General features: G+C 41.0%; 1 protein-coding gene across 1 annotated transcript; it reads right to left on the bottom strand.

Annotated features, from left to right (window-relative positions):
• Positions 1-636: 636 nt before the first annotated feature.
• On the bottom strand, positions 637-18,216 carry mogat3a (monoacylglycerol O-acyltransferase 3a). The gene is made up of 9 exons (XM_061710019.1): positions 17,972-18,216; positions 11,384-11,562; positions 11,234-11,294; positions 10,999-11,142; positions 6,526-6,656; positions 6,410-6,453; positions 6,222-6,312; positions 2,531-2,639; positions 637-1,295 (listed from the first exon to the last, which is right to left on the bottom strand). Exons 1-9 carry the CDS (start codon positions 18,063-18,065, stop codon positions 1,141-1,143), a joined length of 1,008 nt encoding a protein of 335 aa, XP_061566003.1. The 5' UTR covers positions 18,066-18,216; the 3' UTR covers positions 637-1,140.
• Between the last annotated feature and the right edge of the window lie 3,702 nt (positions 18,217-21,918).

Here is a 21,918-nt window from a genome sequence, read left to right as displayed (position 1 = left end):
GACAAGACAAGACAAGATATTTGCCACAGTTATGCATAGTACAATATACAGTGCCTACAATGCATACAGATTTATGTGTAGGAAATGCTCTCTTTTGTTGTTCAGTTTTATTCTTTTCCCCCACAAGAATAAAACTGATGGTTGGTTCATTTAGTTTGTTTGAAATCCCCCTTTGTGTTGGTTTGTCCTAATTGACAGCATTTCAGGCTGGCATGCCTGATTGCCAGTCTCGGGGGAATGAGGGTGGGTCTGTTGGCCTGCTGGAGGGAGCAGGAACCGTGCTAAAAGTACAAACCAGTTATTCTGTTTCTGTTATTGGTTTGGTTTATTTTTCCACCCCAGTTTGGTGACCTGTTTATGGACTGTCTGGTTTGCAATTAAACAATTTTTTGTAAAAAACCATCGAACGGCCACTTCCTCCTTCCAGCTCCTCTAAACGAAGTCTATGCTGATCACATCCTAAAACGAGGCGATCACCCGGTCGCTCACACATGGTAACGTGTTTTCAGCTTAAACTTAGATGTTAAGCAGCAGAGACGATGATGTCACAGTAACATTTTCTATTTCAGTTTGGACTCAAACATTTGGATTCAACCGTCAAGCGTTGATTTCAAGGACAGGCTGGAATGGGATGTCTTTTTTGTAAAAGCAAGGATTTATTTTCCAACTAGACTTTCCAAACAACTCTTAATCTTCAGGAAACGTCAGTTCTTTCATTGACAATATGTAAGTTCGGTTGTGTGGTACCTTCTGCTGGATAGTTACAATTATTACAGCTGAGATAACCAACTTGATCACTCACATCCATTGATCATTCTATCGAGTCCAAACAATCAATCACACAGCTGGAACGGCACCATCGGAAATCTGTAGACAGTCACGGGATTTTATGGATGCTGGTGATACACAGGAGCAGAACCCATCACTGATCTGGTTCAGGATCAGAACCAGAACCAGATTAGTGATCCTGTTAAGGACTAGAACCTGTGAATGATCCGGTTTAGCATTATAAGCCATAAATGATCTGGATTAGGAACCCGTCAGTAACCTGGTTCAGGACCAGAAGGCAAAGCCGTAAGGGATCCGTTTCAAGACTAAAAGCTGCCAGTGACCTGGTCCAGGACCAGAACCCGTCAGTGATCAGATGTAGGTGAGGTGCTGGTCTTCATCCAGGCCGTACACGTGTTTGTGCTGCTCAAAGAGTTCTGTCAGACTCTGGAGGTAATCTGTGTGTAGACGCTCAATGTCCTCGCTGCTAGGACTGGGTGTCTGGACCACTGGGATGGGCTTCCCAACTGAAAGAAAGGAAAAGGTGCACTGGATGAGAACATCTGGTTGCATTTCCATTACACTTTTTTTACAAAAGAAAAGCAAAACTATGATAGAACAAATTTCTGCAGGGAGTTTCCATTGAATGGTGTTTTCTTTTAAGAGGAGTAACTCTGAGTTCTCGCTTGTATCTTTGTAACTCATTCTGCTGGACTTAAAAACAATGAAAAAGAAGATCTCTTAGGGCAGTGTCTCCCAACCTGGGGTCCGGGCCCCCCCTGGGGGGGCGCCAGAGATCTCTGGGGGGGTGCGAAACTTTGTCTGCTTTGAAATTATGCAGTTGTAAAAATTATATTTGCAAATGAGTCATTCATAAGACATTGTTAGGAATAATTTATGAATATCTTGAATATTTTTTGTGTTTTTTTATACACTGGTGACAAACACAGGAAATTATTTCATTCCTTATTATTATATCATTACTCAACATTTAATCTACTCCGACAGGTTGTTAAAGGAAAAATGTTAAAAAATGTTGGTCTCATATTAAAAGAGACATTTTTCAGAAATATTTGTATGTCCTTTTATGTCCTTTTGTGCGTATTTTATACATTGGTGACATTGGAGAAAAACAAAGTCATATGTATACAGAGTAAACCAAAGAGAAATGTATAAAAAAAAACATAATTAATGTTCATTTTTTCAATTAAAGACTATTTTGGTGCTAGTACGTACGGGTCGGGGGGCCTGGCTGGTCTTAGACACAAGTAGGGGGGGCTCCAAGGAAAAAAGGTTGGGAACCACTGTCTTAGGGTCTTGGGGTTAGTGTTAATGGTTTTCTAAGTGGCCTAATGGTTCTAAGTGGGTTAATGGTTCAAACTGGGAGTGGGTGCATGCACAACTGGGTTGTGTTTCCATGTAGGGAAAAAAATGCAGGATTTAATTTTCTGTCTGCTTCATGTGCTTTTAAATGGTTCTAACTGGTTCAACCTGGCTCTAACTGCGACTGGGGGTCAAGACCACTGGGATGGTGTCCCCAACTAAAAAAGTAGAGGGAAGAATACAGACAGACTAAGAAAATATGGTTCCACCTGGTTTCGACTGGTTCTACCTGGACCTGTGGGGAAGGGAACATAAAACTGTTGTATGCTGTATGACTACAGACACCAGACTGAGGTTCCTCCGCTGACTCTGCTTCACCAGCTTCACCAGGAAGCTGGAGGAAGGAGATGAGAGAAGTCACCTCAGAGGGCAAGCGTACCATATGTGTGAATGGGCTTCCTGTAGGGCATCAATCCAAAGTTGTACTGGAAAACTCCTCTGGCGTGAAACAGAGGCATTGCTATTCCCATGATGTTCTGCAACCGGTTCTGTGGACACAGGAGGGCACATCCCAGAATAGTAACTCTTATGGTTCAATGATCAACAAGACACAAGTTGCTGCTGGTATTTGACTAGTGATAACTAGCAGACTAGGGTATGCATGGCACCTATGTTGTCGCTTGGTGTAATTACAGAGTGATGCAAACAATAACACAACCAACTGCTAGCACCCTAGCAAATCTACCGCATCTACGTGACATTAAGTTATATTCATTGAAAGGTGCACGTCAGGCTGCATCATAGCCTACACCGTCGGGTTGACACCTGTGCCGTCAGGTGCACATTTACGCAGTTGGTTAGAATGCTGTTCATGCCCGCCGGTAGGGGGGCATTTTTTATTTTTTTTTTATTTTTTATTCTCATTAAATTATGGAATCATTTTTCAAAATGTTTCGAAATATGCCTATTTGTGGAAAAAATATGTAGTATTTGAGTTACATAAAAGCTTGTTATTTGTTTTCTTCCTAATTGTCCTTGTGGTCAAGAACCCCCAACACAAAAATGGTTTGGCCGCTGATCAAAATTTGATGTTATCTTTTAATTCAACCATTAGAATGGTCAAAATGTCCGGTCAGCACAAGTCCGGTGCTCAGAAAAGAAGAGGAAAGAGAAGAAGAGAAGAAGAAAATAGAGGCCTCATATTCTCTACACAAATATTTAAAAAAAAGGTGGTGACGGTGAAGCTGGAATTAATAAAGTCAGCGTAGAGCAAGGTAGAAACAACACAGCCAACGTTTACCAACCTTGTAACTTAACCTAACTGGCTAGCTCTAATGTTAACGTCCATTAGCTTGTATAAAAACCTGAAGAGCAGAGGGAGCGGAGAGGAAGAGGGAGAAGGAGAGATCCAGGCGCAGGGGGGCCCATCTTAGATTATTTTGTCCGGGGCCCAGGCAAAACTATCAGCTGGCCTGGGGCTGTTGGTCGGGATCCTACAGCGTAACTACGGAGTAGTTTTGATGCAGAAGTATAAACCTCTTCTGCATACCTCGGTTGTAACGAGTGATTGTTTGAGTTACTGTTGCCTTTCTATCAGCTCTTACCAGTCTGGCCGTTCTCCTCTGACCTCTGGCATCAACAAGGCATTTGCGTCCACAGAACTGTTGCTCACTGTGTCATGGCTACATTTTGTTGGTGTTTGTTTTGTTTTTGGACGGCTCTGTTTTCCTTTTTCCCTCCACCCCTTTCTCTCTCCCTGGCAGCATGTGCAGCGGAGGGCGTGGTCAGGCTAGCATGCTCAACGAGGCACACCTGGTTCTCATCCCAGACAATCTATAAAACCTGGCCAAAACACCACGCCTGTGCCAGATTATTCCGTCGCAACTGGTATGATAGTGGCTTCAGTTTTTAGTGACTTTTGTGTAACGTCTTCGCTCTTAACCATTCCTGGGATTTTGTGCAGATACCGGGGTGCCTCTCTGCCGTGCCTGATCACTCTGCGTGTGCTTCAGCGTCTACCCATGCTCAGCCCTGTCCTCCGCCACCTTTACCTGCCTCGTTCTCCGTTTTTTGGAAAGGCTGTGTTTTACCAATAAACACGTTAAAACTGACTTTGTCTCTGTCTCTGCATTCTGGGATTCCAAACACAAAACCAATACCTAACACACTGGATAGTTTCTCTTTTTCGGACCGTTCTCTGTAAACCCTAGAGATGGTTGTGGGTGAAAATCCCAGTAGATCAGCAGTTTCTGAAATACTCAGACCAGCCCGTCTGGCACCAACAACCATGCCACGTTCAAAGTCACTTAAATCACCTTTATTCCCCGTTCTGATGCTGCTTTGAACTGCAGCAAAACTACTTAAATTCAATTAAATTGTATTTATCTAGTGTCTATTCTAATACAAGTTGTCTCTAGGACCTTTCCAGAGACCCAGAAAAGGACCCCCCGATCAACAATAACAGACAAAGGCAGATTAAAAACTCCCCTTTAATATGGCATGGAATAAGGGCCGAAATTAAGACTATTGTGCAATATCTGGTATATCCAATCCGAAGCCAGGTATTGATCTGATTAATGATAGGCCTGCACCAATAACTGAGCAGCCGATCCCACGAAATATCTGCAGAGCTCCTGTCAGACGTTTCCAGCGGGATATACAGGTTAACATGCTGACTCGACGGTGAAATCAAAATTGTATTGCTTCATATAAACTCTCTCGACATGGTACAAAAATATTCACCCCTCAGACTGTAAATATGTTTATTTCTGATCTCAAGTTGGACATTTTAACTTGGGGGTCAATGAAAATGGACTCGCTAGTGGCCAGTTGAAGGTCAGCAGCCAATCATATGGCGCTTTTCCACTAGTACCTAGTCGGCTCTACTCATCTCAGCTCTACTCATCTCAACTTGGCCTGGTTTCTTTTCCATAACAACTCAGCACCTGGAGCAGAAGTAGGAGGTTGGAGTGAAGCTGCTGTGACGTATTTGATTGTGTGATCTAAACGAAAAAGACAACAACACTAAAGATGTAGAACCTGGAGGAGATGATATATGTACTGCTGGGTCTGTGGCTTGTGTTCCATATCAAATTAAAAAATGAGAGAGAGAGAAGCTTCAAGCGGCAACGCTTTTTTGTTTGTTTGTTTGTCTTGTTGGATAAAAAATAATTTAAAATCAAACTGAATATGTAAACTCCATGTGCTGATTAACTAAATCTTTCTGTATGTGAAAGTAATGTGCATTCCTCTGACTCTTCCACTGAAAAGTACCATGCTGTACCAGACACAGATAAGAGAGGCCCCTGAGCAATAAAACAACTTGGGCCACCCCTCTTCCCCTTTTCTCTAAGAGCAATAAAACTTGTTCTCAGGACAGGGAGGAGCAGATCTCAGCAGGACGATTGAAGAAGCAGGCTGCAAGAGCTCTGCTCTGCGTGATCTCCCTCCTGATGAGGCCTTCTTTAATTATATCCCAGTTTTGTGTCTTTATTTAACTTTTCCAGCTCAATCAACAAACCCGGGGTGATCAATTCGATCACAACAGTCTCAGCGCTGCTGAAAAGTCAGCTGGAGCCGCAAGCAGCTATGAAGTGACAGAGCTCCTGGTGGATCTGGTCGTTCCTTATCGCCCGTCAGGATCCCTTTTTAATTCTCTCCTCAGCCACCAGGTTTATGAACATCTGCACCTCAGAGTTGGATCACCAAACAGACTTTTGTGCTGCCATTGCTGGTCCAATAAAATGAACAAGAACCCGCCGTCAGAGTCGTTCTTTCGCTGATGTCACTACCTGACTGAGACGTCTGATTGGCCAACCCCTTGACCAATCGGTGGCCTGTAGTGTGATGACGTCAGATGCAGCCGACTCAGCCACTTAGAACCTCGGCAAAATAGATACAGAAAAAGTATCTACTCAGTACGTTAGACCCCTAGTGGAAAAGCGCAAAACCGAGGCGAATCGAGTCGGGTTGAGTAGGTACTAGTGGAAAAGCGCCATTAGTTCTACATTAGGCCCAACTCAGAAGACAGTTGGTGCTTGGTCACGAGTGTTTCGGATGGGTCAGTTAGCTGATGATGTCATCAGCTCTGTACAGGTGAGGCGTGAATAGTGGCGAGCATGGTGTCTCACCTGCAGCCTCCTCAGAGCGGATCCAGCTGGGTTCTCCATCTGATCAAATAGCTCGTTCTCACCAAAAGAAAAGACCGGAACCAGATGAGCCCTGTAAACACCAAAACCACCAACATCAAGGTCTAAAATAAAAACACCAACACAAACCAGACACAAAAAGCACCGTCCCTTTAGCAGGCTCCACCCACCCGTGTTTGAGAGCCAGTTTGATGAAGCCCTTCCTGTTCTTCACCTGTAAACATAAACAGATCAATCACAGATGATTCATAAACGTTACAGTTTGATTAAAGTATGACTGAAATACCTGCAGAGTTAATGCACCAGGTCGAGCATCCAGAGCCTCTGGAGCTCCACCCACAGCAACGACAGCCACATTTCCTCCTCCTGGACGACTGACGAGGTGCGCCAGACTGGACTTACAGCTGGAAACCAGACCTGGAAGACAGAAAGCAGCAATGAAAGAGACCATGTGAGCAAGACTAGGCTTGATGAAGACCATGCAAGAAGGAAAACACCTGATGAAGACAATGTGGCCATGATTAGGAGAGAAAAAGACCATGTGACCAGGACTAGGATTGATGAAGACCATGCAAGTAGGACTACACCTGATGAACCACATGTGACCAGGACTATGAGATATTCAATTCAGTTTTATTTATATAGTGTCTGTTACAACAGAAGTTGTCTCTAGGATCTTTCCAGAGATCCAGAACATGACCCCCGATCAATTATTATACATAACATAAACAACTTCCCTAGTAAAAAACTTCCCTAGTGGGAGAAAAACCTTAAGGCAAACAGTGACAAGAAAATCTCCCCTTTAGGAGGGAAGAAACCTGGACCAGGACCTGGATCACAAGGGGGGACCCTCCTGCTGAAGACCAGCTGGACAGAGCAGGAAAAGAGAAAACAGACAGAGAGAATGAAGAACAGAGAAAGGAGAGGCACAGACACAATGGGTAACAGGTGCACTGCAGGGATGGCTATATAAACATATGTAGACAGCAGACACTGAGGTGGTCAGAGGGGGGGGCAGGTCAGGATGTCAGCAGGCATCTACCAGACATCTACACAGACAGGTGGAAGTAGCAGTGGGATGATCAGAGGGGGGGACTGCAGGTCAGCATGCAGCTCCTGAAGCTCCGGCCTGCAAACATGCACAGAAGATAAGGGGGGGGGGGGGGGGGGTCCAGAGTATCGTGTTCTACACCATAGGCGAGAACAAGATCGATACTATTATTAAAACAGTGCATCGTGTTTACTTTTAATAAAATGCCCATCGATTCTACAAGAGAATTAAAAGCTAACTTAAATTATAAAGACCATGGGACCTGGACTGGGAGAGATTAAAACTGTGACCAGGAGTCTCGCTGATGAAGACCTTGCAACCAGGACTAGACCAGGGACAGGTTATGGAACTGTCTTCCACTGCTGTGGAATCTACATAGGTTTTAGAAGGACAGGAGCAGATAGAGTCTACATGTGGGTACCTCGAGCATCCTTAACACTCATACATTCAATCTGCATCCTTTTTACTGCTGCTACATCAGACTTCAATGTTGTAAGTACGTAACGACAACCAGATCCCGCTCCGTCCCAGTTTGCTGTCGTAGTGTCCTTGGGCAAGACACCTTACCCACCTTGCCCCGTGTGAATGTGTATGAATGTTGGTGGTGGTCGGAGGGGCCGTTTGGTGCGATATGGCAGTCACGCTTCCGTCAGTCTGCCCCAGGGCAGCTGTGGCTACAAAACGTAGCTTACCACCACCAGTGAGAATGTGTATGAATGAATAATGGTCTCTGTAATGCGCTCTGGGTGCCTTGAAGGGCGCTATATAAAACCAAATCATTCATTATTCATTAGATCACATCATCTGCATCTTCAATTAGATATGTTTTCATACCAGGTTTTCCTTTCAGATACTAATTCTGATTGTTCAGGATTTAAATGTGCAGTTCTACTTTTAACCATAAGATGTCACCAGATCGTCGTCCCGCACTCATTCATTCCTTCTCCAAATGTGTATGTTTGGAGCAGATTTCATTGAGTATTTTACAGAAGATCATCATAATCTCACATCACTATCACTCTCAGAGGATCAGAGAAACCACCATCATCACCTTTTTTCAAACCCAACCAGACTCAGTGAAGCTCCATTTACTCTCTGAGGACCATCAGACGAGAGCTGAACTACTGTGATCCTCCTACAGGTTAGACAGGCAATCAGAGAAGCTGATTTTGCCCCTTCTTCTTTCTAGAGCCCAATGAGAACACAGTTCACAGTCCAAATGTGAAACAATGAAGAAAACAAGATCAGATGGTTTAGGTCTGAACTCTGATCTACATAAAGTGGAGAAACCGTGGTCCCGTGGTCCAGGTCTGAACTCTGATCTATATACAGTGGAGAAACTGTGGTTGCATGGTCCAGGTCTGAACTCTGATCTACATACAGTGGAGAAACCGTGGTTGCATGGTCCAGGTCTGAACTCTGACTTATATACAGTGGAGAAACCGTGGTTGCATGGTCCAGGTCTGAACTCTGATCTACATACAGTGGAGAAAACACAGTCAAACCACCTGACTGTGTTTTATCCACTGTATGTAGATCAGAGTTCAGACCTGGTCTGAACTCTGATCTACATACAGTGGAGAACCCAAAGTCAGATATAGAGAGCACTAACAGTAATCAAAAAGGACATTTCCCAGACAAGTCCCCAAATATGTTATGATCACTGAAATAAAACTTGGTTCAAAAGGACCAATAAACATATGAGCAGAATAAGTGATACGCCTTCAAAGAATGTATTGTTGTGCAGTCAGTTGAAGTAGCTAAATGAGATCCCCGGACAAAACAAACAAAATGACAGTGGACCACAAACCAACCACGCAATCGGCCGTCAGATAAAGGCTGCTCTCTTAACCTAAATATTATGTTGGTGAATTGAAGACCTAGTTTTTGTTGAATAAAGGGACCGTTGTGTTGGGTGGAAAAAAGAATCTAGCAGTAGCATGGCAGCACCTGTGTCCAACTGGATTACAGCAGTCTGACCAGCACTGATCCAGCTGGACCCTCCTATGTGATTTCTTGCTTGTGTTCTTCTCTTATATGTAAGTAGCTTTGGATAAAAGGGTCTGCAATATTATTTTAGTAATAACATTGGATTTGATTTATACTGCACTTTTCTTGGACACTCAAAGTGCTCACAATGCTCCAATTCTTCATTCGCACTTTGTGATGGTAAACTACATGTAGTAACACCTGCCCTTAACATTTGGATAATCATTTGTCATATCATTAATATATAATGAAAATAATAGGGGTCCAAGAATGGAGCCCTGGGGAACTCCAATATGGCAGTGTAGAAAAGATGATTTAACACCATTGATAGTCACACAATGAGTGACACAAATATGAATTTCATCCAAGAAATGTTTTTTTCTGAAAAATTTAAGTTTGATAGGCTAGACAGTAAAATATGGTGATTCACCATATCAAATGCCCACTTTATATCTAGAAAGACAGCCCGACAACAGAATTACTATCTAAGTCATATTTGACCTTTACTAAGAAGTAATTTAATGCCATTTCTGTAGAGTAATTGGCACAAAAACCAAATTCCATACAGTGCAGAGGCATATAACCCTCATTCAAATGGATTGTCAATTGTTTAGCAACCCACTTTTCAATGATCTTTGAAATAGTGGGCAAAATGCTAATATGTCGATAATTCTTCACAACATGCATGTTCCCAGACTTAAAAACTGGAGTAATTGCGGCCATTTTCATGGCGTTGGAACAATAGATTGTAGATTGTAATTGAAAAGTTGATCATATGGGAGAGGACATATCAGTACATCTTTATGTGTTTTTATGAAATTGGTGTCTTTGCCACATAGATCCTTGGTTTTGGAGTTTTTCAATTTCTTTATAATGGAGGCTACTTCAATCTCATTAATTTCTGCTATGGTGAAGATAGGCAAGGACTCATTTACTGAGTAGACAACACCATCTTGTGTTGTAAAGAGTTGTGAAATTGAAGTGACTGAATCTTTGAAGAAGTTATTAAATTCAGAAGCCACAGCAGCTGGATCTTTCACCAGTTGATTTTTAAGTTGTAGTTGAAGTTCAATGCCTTTGTGTGTCTTTCTCCCAGAAATTTTATGAACCAATTGCCTCGGCACCGCAACCTTTTCATTTTTTTATATAACCTTTATTTAACCAGGTAAATCAGTTGAGAACAGTTTCTCATTTACAATGACGACCTGGGCAAGAGGCAGCACAAAGAGTCAAACACATACAATCACAGTGAAACAAACAATCAAACACCATATATAAAAAACACACAACACATAGAAAATATGAGTAAAAAGCACCTATGATGCTGCAGAAAAGAAACCAACACTGCCACCTAACGATTGGTGGTGTAATTACAGGTCCTTACAATAATGCAGAGGTACATATATGTCGGTGGACATAGCTGCTTTGAAGAAACATGAAACTGCTTTAGACACCATCTTTGTCAAACATGACAGCATTAAACAGGGGAGGACTAGGATTTCACACATCAAACACCAAGAATGCAGCTTTGAATCATTTGGTTTCACACCTATTCACACCTGGGTTCATGTGACCAAAACCAAATAAACACTTGCCAATAGAAAGAAAAAAAAAGAGGAGCCCTTTCCTGTATGTTTTAGATGTTCTCCCATTCAACATACCTGATTCAAATTGAAAAAGGTGAAAAAAGCACAGATGAACTGGTAAGCAGGTGTGTACCTCCAAACATGATATAGTCTCTGAAGAAAGGAACTCTGAACCAGAAAGGAAGCATCAGCAGATGTGACCTGAGTCCAGGAAACAGACGAGAGAAACCTGTCGCCTCCGTACAGAAGTTCCCAAAACCACCCGCCACCAGCACACCTGGAACACAGTTGACGGTACAGGTAATAAGATGCACAGGTAATCAAGATGACAATGCATAGAGGCACACCAGCACACAGGTAACTCTCACCATGTGGGTGGAACCCAAAGATGTAGTTCTTTGTTGGATCCAGATCAGCTGTTTTGACGAGCTGCAAACAGAAAATAATTAAGATATAAGCCCGTCGATCAATCACTGAGAATCTGTAGAGACAGATCAGATCAATGACATCACTCTCACCTTCAGAGGGAAGTAGTCCCTGAAGTGCTGCCAGACATTCCAGTTCCTGACCCAGTGGGACCGCCGTCCTCCGCTGGTGGGCGTGTCCCAGTCCAACCACAACCAACCGGCATAGAGCAGGGTAAAAATCCACCAATCAGAGAGAGCAAGAAGGACGAAGGCAGCCAGACAGCACTGAGCTGAGACAGACAGGTAAGGTGTCAGGTGGAGACAGGTGAGAAGTCAGGTAGAAACAGAGACAGGTGAGATGTCAGGAAGAGACAGGTGATGCTTCAGGTGACATCAGGTAGTAGGGGTGTAACAATATATCGTGCCACGAAATTTTGCGATACAAAAACGTCACGATACGTGTCGTGGAGGTGACAAACTGTATCGCGATATTGGGTTATTAATATTAATCTACTGTGTTGACTAGTAACGCGAATCCGACCGCGCCTCGACCCGCAGACCAAAATCTTACTCCGCTCAGAAGAAACTAGTACCGTTTTGCGGACCCGATCACGGGACTCTAGCGGGGTTTTGAGCTCTGAACCTTTACTTATGTAAGGCTGGTGTAGAGTTAAGCCTTACCTTATTAAATTAAACCTTTTTAGTAGGATAAACACGGGACAACTTCTTCCGAGTTTGAGTGTACTTTAATGTCCCTCAACAGTGTAGGATTTTAGAACATCAACACAGCACCTAGTGCTGTATCACTCCACCCAATCTAAAACATATTAACAACTACAGATAAACTGACTAGTGTCATTATAGTCCCTGATTTACATCAGAATATAAAGAATATATTTATAAAATAATGAACCCTGAATTACCAAAATAACCTTCTTAACAAAAATAAATCTCCTCTTACACTTATAAGGTGAGCATGAATCAATCTTTTTTATCATGTAAAATTGTATGTATTTATTTACTTTTATTTATCTATTTAATTTTAGTTGTTAAACTTCTGGAAAAGAAAAAAGTCAAGTCATACATGAGAGAAACTATTCAGTTTGTGGCAAAATATTTGTACTTGTATGAAACTGAAGATGCATAATGCAAACCTGACATTTACTTTTAGTTCAGTTTGTGGAAAATGGTTGGCCTGGCTTGCTCTTTAAAACTTAAAACAGTTATAAAGCATTACAAACTGTAACAATAGAGCAAACACACAGCATTGTTTTGTATTTTGTGTCTTTCAAACAAAAGACCATTTTTTCCAGTCATATGTTCCTCATTCAAGGTTGTTAAAAAAAATACTGCTATAATATCGTATCGTTATCGTGACCTCAATATCGTGCATCGTACCGTATCGTAAGATTAGTGTATCGTTACACCCCTACCAGGTGACCAGTGAGATGTCACAAACAGGTGAGGTGTCATGTACAGACAGGCAAGACATCAGGTAGCCAGGTGATGCTTCAGAAGGCGTTGGGTAGAGACAGGTACAGTAGGTTGTCAGGTTGAGACAGGTGAGATGTTACCAAAAAAAAATCAATAAATCCATTGGCATTATAAGGCGTGTTAGTCATCTTGTCACGACGAGTTGTCTCCTTACACTTTATTATAGTTTAATTTATCCTTATATCTCATATTGTAATATAGTTTGGGCAAATACTTTTCCTACAACTCTTCACAAAATTCTGGTCCTACAGAAACGTTTTGTTAAGATTGCAACTCGATCAGAGTCACACGCTTCATCTGCTCCTTTATTTCAGAAACTCCAGATTCTTACTATTTATGATATCAATATTTTCCAGATAAGCGTTTTTATTTACAAGATAAATTCCAGTGAAGGGAATATTCATGGACAGTTCAAGACTTACTTTAAATCAAATTCACAGGTTTATTCTTATTCAACTCGACAATCCTCAGATCTTCATCCTCCTAAATTTCTCACTTACAGAGGTCAATTTTCGGTGAGATTTAGGGGCACTAAATTGTGAAATGATTTTTCTCACTTGTCAAAGAGCTCTGCCTCTTTGAAATATTACAAAAGACGTTTGAAGGACCACTTGACTGCTGTTTTGTAACTGTTTTCCCAATGTATTGTTGTTCATGTATCCATGTTTTTTTTTCTTATTTGCTCAGGAGTCAATACAAGTTGTAAAAACAATATCCCATGTACACTCACACACACTTATTTTTTTATCTTTATTATTTATATATTGCATTATTAGTTTTCCATCACTTTTGTGTAGTTATACTTTTTGTATGTTAATCTTGTGTTCTTTATAACATGTGAAATTTTAATAACTTCGGTGGAGGCTTCAAATAAGCTCATTGGGTTTTTTGCCTCTTCCTGCACCGTATAGTATTTAAATTTGATATTTTGTTGTATATCTTTAAAACTGTGGAAAACAATAAACTTAACTAAACTAAACTATGTCACATGAACACAGGTGAGGTGCCTTGTACACACAAGTATGCCGTTACATAGAGACAGGTGAGGCAGGAAGTTTTATGGTGGCGTCAGGTAAATACAGGTGAGATGCCACATATACAGTATCAGTCAATCAATTTATCTTTATTTGTATAGCACATTTAAACAACCAAGTTCGACCAAAGTGCTAAAAAATGACCTTAAAGGTGACTGTTAGGTGTCAAATGCCATCCTGAATAGATACGTCTTCAGTTTTGACTTGAACTGAGGCAGGCTGCTGAGAGGACTAACTCTGGTGGTAATGTGTTCCAGAGTCTTGGGCCAGCGACTGCAAAGGAAGGGTCCCCCCCAATTCCTTGATCTAGTCCCTGTTATGTCTAACAGATGTTGGCCAGCGGAGCGTAAAGCTCTGCTAGGTCAATGAAAACTTAAAATCTCACATAAATAAAACGGTGCAAGGTCATTAAGAGCACGGAAAACAAACAGTAAAAGTTTTAAATGGATTCTAAACTGCACCGGGAGCCAGTGAAGAGAATACAGGTGTGATGTGGTCATGTTTCCGGGTGTTAGTTAGCAGACGAGCAGCAGCGTTCTGGATAAGCTGTAAGCGATTCGGTAATGTTTGGTGGACACCAAAGTACAGAGCATTAGCTGATAAAAGCATGAATGACCTTCACAAGGTCACTGCGGCTTAAAAAAGGCTTGACTTTAGCGAGAAGTCAAAGTTGACAGAAGCTGGCTCTGACAAGTCAATCTGTTATCTAATTTTAAACTGCTGTTAAATGCATGCCCAGATTTTTTACCACATGGTTAAGGTGAGGGGCCAGGGGACCAAGATCTGAGACAACATGAGATAAAGTGCTACTGGATGGTTTAGTCGGAGGTAAATATAATGCATTCTGTTTTGCTCTCATTTAACTGGAGGAAATTGTGAGACAGCCAGAGTTTAATGTCCTCTAAGCATCTGTGATTGGATTCTAGTGCACTTGATGATGGCGGAACTGGCAGAAAGATTTGCAGACCATCTGCATACAGATGAAAGGATACATTGAGTGTGTTTACATGGGAAGTTTAATTCCTCTTTAATTCAGAATTAAAATTAAATATGATTTAAAATGAGTAAAAATTACCATGTAAACACCTAATTCTGAATGAAAATGGCCATTCCGATTTAAACTTAATTCCGAAGTAAGTGGCTGGTTTATTCTGATTTTAAATCCGAATAGAATAATTCCACGATCATGTTTATACTCATTCCGTTTTAAATTAATTCCGGTCTTTCTGCTCGTTCCCTCGCCCGTCAGTCTCCATGACGCTTATATTCCGCGCTGGGTTTGTTTTCCAAACAAAGTTTCAAGATGGCAGCACGCAGTAAACGGTGGTCAAGAGCAGAGACCATTTATTTAATAAATAGCTTGGAGGACCTGGAAATAATTAAAAGAACAGATGGCAGGAAACATAAAAATTGTGAGCTTTTCAAAGTTGTAGCGGCTAAGCGGTTTGTTTTTATTCCGGTAGACGTAACTTCCGGTCCGCCCCCCTATCCAATCAGAACCTTCCCAACCCCCAGACCTTAAGAGGAATTGGATAAAGCCGATCAAACGTGTTTTCCATGTAAACCTCAATTCGGAATAACTATTTCCATGTAAACTCGAAGGAAAATAGTTCAATTCGGAATTATTTAATTCGGAATAATTAATTCAGAATTAAAAAACATCATGTAACCGTGGCCATTATGGTGTGAAATTATTGATCCTAGTGGCAACATGTATAAAGGAAATACCACAAGGCCCAGAATGGAACCCTGTGTCACACCAGAGGTCAAAGGGGCTGAAGTGGAGGAGACGTCATCAATGACAACTGAGAAACATTTATTTGTTAGGATCTGAACCGTGGCAACACAGGTCCTACCAAAATCTGTCCGATCTGCAGGGTCTGTACCTACTTTTAAAAGCAAATTAAAGACTCAGCTCTTTAAGGAAAGCTGTAAAGAAGGTACAGGAGAAGAACATGGGTCTGGACTATAAAATGTATTGATAACGCTCATCCTAACAGAATCCACCTTATCAATTAAATATTGAAGAAAGTTGACTCTGACACGTTTTCCAGAACATTAGTAGATGGGTTTGTAACGGACTGAAACGTATTAAATAACTCTCTAGGCCGGTTAGAGCTCGTAGAGATGACATTAGCCACATATTGACATTTAGCTTCTATTTAGCTTAACAGCAGTTTGATAATCGGAGAGACTGTCCTTCAGTATACCCAGTGATAGATGTAATCCGTGCCTTTTCCACCTGCGTCCAGCCTGTCTGCAACGCTGCCTGAGAGAGCGAGTAGTATAAATGAGCCGGGGGTCAGGCTTAACTTTGGTGGGTCTGAGTTTAGGAGGAGCAATACAACTACTTTCATAACTATTTTGTACGAGTCATCAACCAGTAAATGATTATTCTTGTCATGAATCTCATGATGATGCAGATGTGAAATCATATCTTTCCATCACATGAGGATAGCTGATGTTGCTGGTACCAGCAGTGCTCAGTGACGGTGAGGGACATGTAACTGTGGAAACCACGGACTGAAGAATGCTGATGCTGCTGGTACGCAGAGAGACAGGTTACCCAGCAGGATCAATAACACAAATCAAATGATTACCCAGGGGAATCAATAAAGCTGATCAGGGAATAACCCAGAGGAATCAATAAAGCTGATCAGGGAATAACCCAGAGGAATCAATAAAGCTGATCATCAGTTACCCAGAGGGATCAATAAAGCTGATCATCAGTTACCCAGAGGGATCGATAAAGCTGATCAGGGAATAACCCAGAAGAATCAATAAAGCTGATCATCAGTTACCCAGAAGAATCAATAAAGCTGATCAGTTACCTATCAGATCATCAGTTACCCAGAGGGATCAATAAAGCTGATCAGTTGGTTACCCAGAGAAATCAATAAAGCGGGATCGATAGAGCAGATCATCAGTTACCCAGAAGGATCAATAAAGCTGATCAGTCGGTTAGCCAGAGGGATCAATAAAGCTGATCATAAATTACCCAGAAAAATCAATAAAGATGATCATAAATTACCCAGAGGGATCAATAAATCTGATCATAAGTTACCCAGAGAAATCAATAACATTGATTATCAGTTACCCAGAGGGATCAATAAAGTGGGATCGATAGAGCAGATCATCAGTTACCCAGATGAATCAATAAAGCCTATCAAATCAATAAAGCTGATCATAAATTACCCAGAGTGATCAATAAAGCTGATCAGTCAGTTACTCAGTGCGATCAATAAATCTGATCATCAGTTACCCAGAGAAATCAATAAAATTGATCATCAGTTACCCAGAGGGATCAATAAAGCTGATCATAAGTTACCCAGGAGGATCAATAAAGCTGATCAGTTACCCAGAGGGATCAATAAAGCTGATCATAAGTTACCCAGAGGGATCAATAAAGCTGATATTCAGTTACCCAGAGGAATCAATAAAGTTGATCAGTCGGTTAGCCTGCGAAATTAATAAAGCTGATCATCAGTTACCCAGGAGGATCAATAAAGTTGATCATCAGTTACCCAGAGAAATCAATAAAGCTGATCATTAGTTACCCAGAAGGATCGATCAAGCTGATCAGTCGGTTAGCCAGAGGGATCAATAGAGCAGATCATCAGTTACGAAGAGAAATCAATAAAGCTGATCATAAGTTACCCAGAAGGATCAATAAAGCTGATCAGTCGGTTACCCAGAGTGATCAAAAAAGCCGATCATCAGTTACCCAGAAGGATCAATAAAGCTGATCATCAGTTACCCAGAAGGATCAATAATAACGGATCAATATCAGTCGGTTACCCAGAGAAATCAATAAAGCGGGATCGATAGAGCAGATCATCAGTTACCCAGAGGGATCAATAAAGCTGATCATAAGTTACCCAGAGGGATCAATAAAGCTGATCATAAGTTACCCGGAGGGATCGATAAAGCTGATCAGTTGGTTACCCAGAGAAATCAATAAAATTGATCATCAGTTACCCAGAGGGATCAATAAAGCTGATCATAAGTTACCCAGAGGGATCGATAAAGCTGATCAGTTACCCAGAGGGATCAATAAAGCTGATCAGTTGGTTACCCAGAGAAATCAATAAAATTGATCATCAGTTACCCAGAGGGATCAATAAAGCTGATCATAAGTTACCCAGAGGGATCGATAAAGCTGATCAGTTACCCAGCAGCAGGAAGGAGAAGAGCCACTGCAGGACGGCTGCGGTCTGCAGCCTCCTCTGCAGCGGGATGTTCAGCGGGGCGAATTCGATCTTCATGCCGGCGGCGGCGCTCCTCCGTGCGGCCGGTGGCGCAGCGAGCTCCCGGTGCCTGCGCCGGGTGTGGGGGTCACGTGTGCTCCGGCGGCCGCTGAACACTCTTCAATGAAAGAAAAACTCAGAAAAACTTCTCACAACAAAAACTCCTGAGCACGCTTCTGCTTGCGCATGCGCACTGGTCCGCCTCCTGGGCGGCTCCCTCTTGGCCAATCACAGCTTCTGATGAAACGTGCGGAGCGTGCCTGCGGGTCAAGCGCAAAGTCCTCAGTAGCTCAGGAGGGTGAATGAGGTCAATAATACAGACTTTAGAAGATACTGGACCCCGGTCCCCGATCGAACCTGACATGATTTATAAACCTTACTTTGAATGTTTTTATGTTCTCTATAGGAGCCAAAGCTGCTGTCCTCAAGATTGAGAAGGTCAGTAGTAAAGTTACAGATGTCCACAGAAACTGTACCTGCACATTTACCATTAAAAGGTCCATCAGTTCCAGTTCTGACCCTCTTTACTTTGACTTCCAGCTGAGTTGCGTTGAAAAGATGATCAGAGATGATCACAGCGTCGGTTTTAGACCAGATTCTAAATTATTTCTGCTGTGAAGTTGGAGAATTTAACATGGAGGTCAATGGAGATAAACTCACTGGCCACGGTTACATGATGTTTTTTAATTCGGAATTAATTATTCCGAATGAAATAACTCTGAATTCAACTATTTTCTTTCGAGTTTACATGGAAATAGTAATTCCGAATTGAGGTTTACATGGAAAACACGTTTGGTGGTCGGCTTTATCCAATTCCACTTAATGTTTGTGGGTTGGGAAGGGTTCTGATTGGATAGGGTGGCAGAAGTTACGTCTACTGGAATAAAAACAAACTTAGCCGCTACAACTTTGAAAAGCTCACAATTTTTATGTTTCTTGCCATCTGTTCTTTTAATTATTTCCAGGTCCTCCAAGCTATTTATTAAATAAATGGTCTCTGCTCTTGACCACCGTTTACTGCGTGCTGCCATCTTGAAACTTTGTTTGAAAACAAGCCCAGCGCGGAATATAAGCGTCATGGAGACAGACGGGCGAGGGAACGAGCAGCGCAGAAAGACCGGAATTAATTTAAAGCGGAATGAGTGTATACATGATCGCAGAATTATTCTATTTGGATTTAAAATTGGAATAAACCAGCCACTTACTTCGGAATTAAGTTTAATTCGGAATGGCCATTTTCATTCGGAATTAGGTGTTTAGATGGTAATTTTTTACTAATTTTAAATCGGATTTAATTTTAATTCTGAATTAAAGAGGAATTAAACTTCCCATGTAAACACACTCATTGTTGGATCTAGACCCTAGTGGTCGGTAGAGGAACCTGATCAACATTTTAAAGATCAAGAGGTTGAGACTTCTGTGTTTTCCAGTACCAGCCTGTGACGATCCCCGTCTGCTAAACAAAGGATGCATGGAACCAAGAGGAAGGAGTTACAACGATTGCAGGACTCCCTAAAGTCCAGACCAAAGATCCTCTATACAGACTATAATATTGAACGTCTCTGTCCAGACGTAGCGTCGCCATGGTAACTCAGATATATAGGGCTGTAAATAAACAGCCGTAAAACGTCGGCCACATTCTTTGTTGCAGACATGCTCTGCTGAAAAAGATCTTCTGCCAGCTGCTCTAAGTTTGTCACCTTGCTTAAATGGGTGAGGGTTCATTTTGTTTCCAGGATGTCTTTAGGAGGATTGAAACAGTATGATTTTAATTGATCTTCAGAACCCGGAGTAGTAATGATTTTAACTGCATTTAACAGTTGAAAACATACTTTCAACTTATTATTACTTAGTTATAACCTGTGAATGCACTATTCTGGGACTAATTATTTGGTCAATCCTCGTCAAAATGTTTGTTTTTCTTTCACAAGCTTAATGATAAGCTTTTTTTTTCGCTATGATTTGATCTGAATGACGTCTGTTGAAGTGTGAACTGACGTTCCTGATCTAGAGTGAACATTTTCCTTGTTGTGATTTCTAAATGTTACCGTTGAAGTTTGACCGCATGACCCTGTTGTTCCAGTTAAAGTTGCTTTTGTCAACGGAAATTATGACTAAATATCGTCGTCAATTCACTTTTATCACCTGAGGAAAACGAGACAAGACGCAACGAAAATGCTGGTCATGTGACGATAACGATAATTAAATATATAATGCAATTCGTAAAGGAATAAAAACAAGACTAAAATGTAGATTATAAAATAAAAACTCTACTAAAATGTGTCTTCAATTTTGTTGACCAAAATGAGACGAAATGTTATAACAAAAATCCATAATATCAATAATGCCTGTGGTGGAAATCTGAAAATAAAGACTGACAAAATAACCAAATAGTCTTTATGACATTTAATGAAAACCTTGCAAGGGATCAGCAAACAATCACAATAAAGTATAATTGCACAATAATGGTTTGCTCCAAGCTGTAGGTGTGTTTTATAGACAAAGATTGTGCAAGTGAATGTCATAATAGTCTATAGGTGTGATGTAATGCCAAATGTCATCAAGTCTGTAAACAATCAATAAAGAAATTACAACGGTCAGGTGACCAGTGGTTCCTTCCTGGATTCAGATAAAGTTAAACAACAAACAAAGAGTATAAGATAAGATGATTGCATTTCCCAGAATCAGGCAGTGAGTTCATTCAAAAGTCCAGGTCTGGAATCAAAGTGCATCATAAAGTATTACCATGTGTCCGAAATGTAGAATACATTGTTATTTTTCCATGACATGCCCTAACAAGACAAGTATTAATCATTTAATTTGGTGGTGCTACATTATTTCATGGCTCCCAACACAAGGCAATTATTAATGATCTTAAGCTCGTAGATACGTAGGTACGCTACACCTGTTTCTAAGACAGATGCACACGTTTGTTTATGTTCTCTCTCACACACACCTGGAATCATTAGCATCTACACAGCGACGCCTGGATCTGCTGGTGCAGGTTCAGTAAAGTTCAGGTTTACTGTTTTTATTCTCCAACTTCCCCAGTTCATGATGGCTGTGGTCAAAGCAGTGATGGATGTGAGTCAGGGGCGTCAATTGGGTATGGCAAGGTATGGCAGCCGCCACACCTTGGCTTCAAGGGAAAATGTAAATGTTTGTTTTTTAAATACATTTATGGAATTACTCTGTGTCTATTTGTATTGATTATTCTATTACTAAATACATATAGAATAACTACAAATGCAAATCAGAACAACATGATCGATTTCACTAGTTATTATACACTGCAAAAACTCAAAATCTTAACAAGAATATTTGTCTTATTTCTAGTTAAAATGTCTAATTTTTAGTAAAAAAAAATCTCATTACATTTAAGACAAGACTCAAAAACAACCATTTTCACCTGTTTCAAATAGATTTTCACTTAAAACAAGTGGAAAAATATTTTTTTGCTTGTAATGAGAAGATAAATCTTGTCCCACTGGCAGATTTTTCTACTTATTTCAAGTGAAAATTTACTTGAAACAGGTGCAAATTGTCAAATATTTTTCTGGTGATGACTTGTTTTAAGTGTAATCAGATTTTTTGACTAAAAATTAGACATTTTAACTAGAAATAAGACAAATATTTCTGGTAAGATTTTGAGTTTTTGCAGTGAGTGAGACTGCATTTGAAAAAGTTCCAATTTTCTTGACCACACAGATCAGCTACATAGCAGACTTCTGTGATGAGTATTTGCTGGACGTGTTGATTGATACTCTAGTTAAGTTCTGTGACTCGTAACCTTGCCATACCTTAGCTTCCACTGAATTGACGCCACTGATGTGAGTTTGGACTTTGGTGGTCGTCATGTGTCCTGCAGTAA

Source organism: Cololabis saira, chromosome 20 (genome assembly GCF_033807715.1).
Source record: "Cololabis saira isolate AMF1-May2022 chromosome 20, fColSai1.1, whole genome shotgun sequence".
NCBI lineage: Eukaryota > Metazoa > Chordata > Actinopteri > Beloniformes > Belonidae > Cololabis > Cololabis saira.
This window is presented reverse-complemented; position numbering and strand designations above follow the sequence as displayed.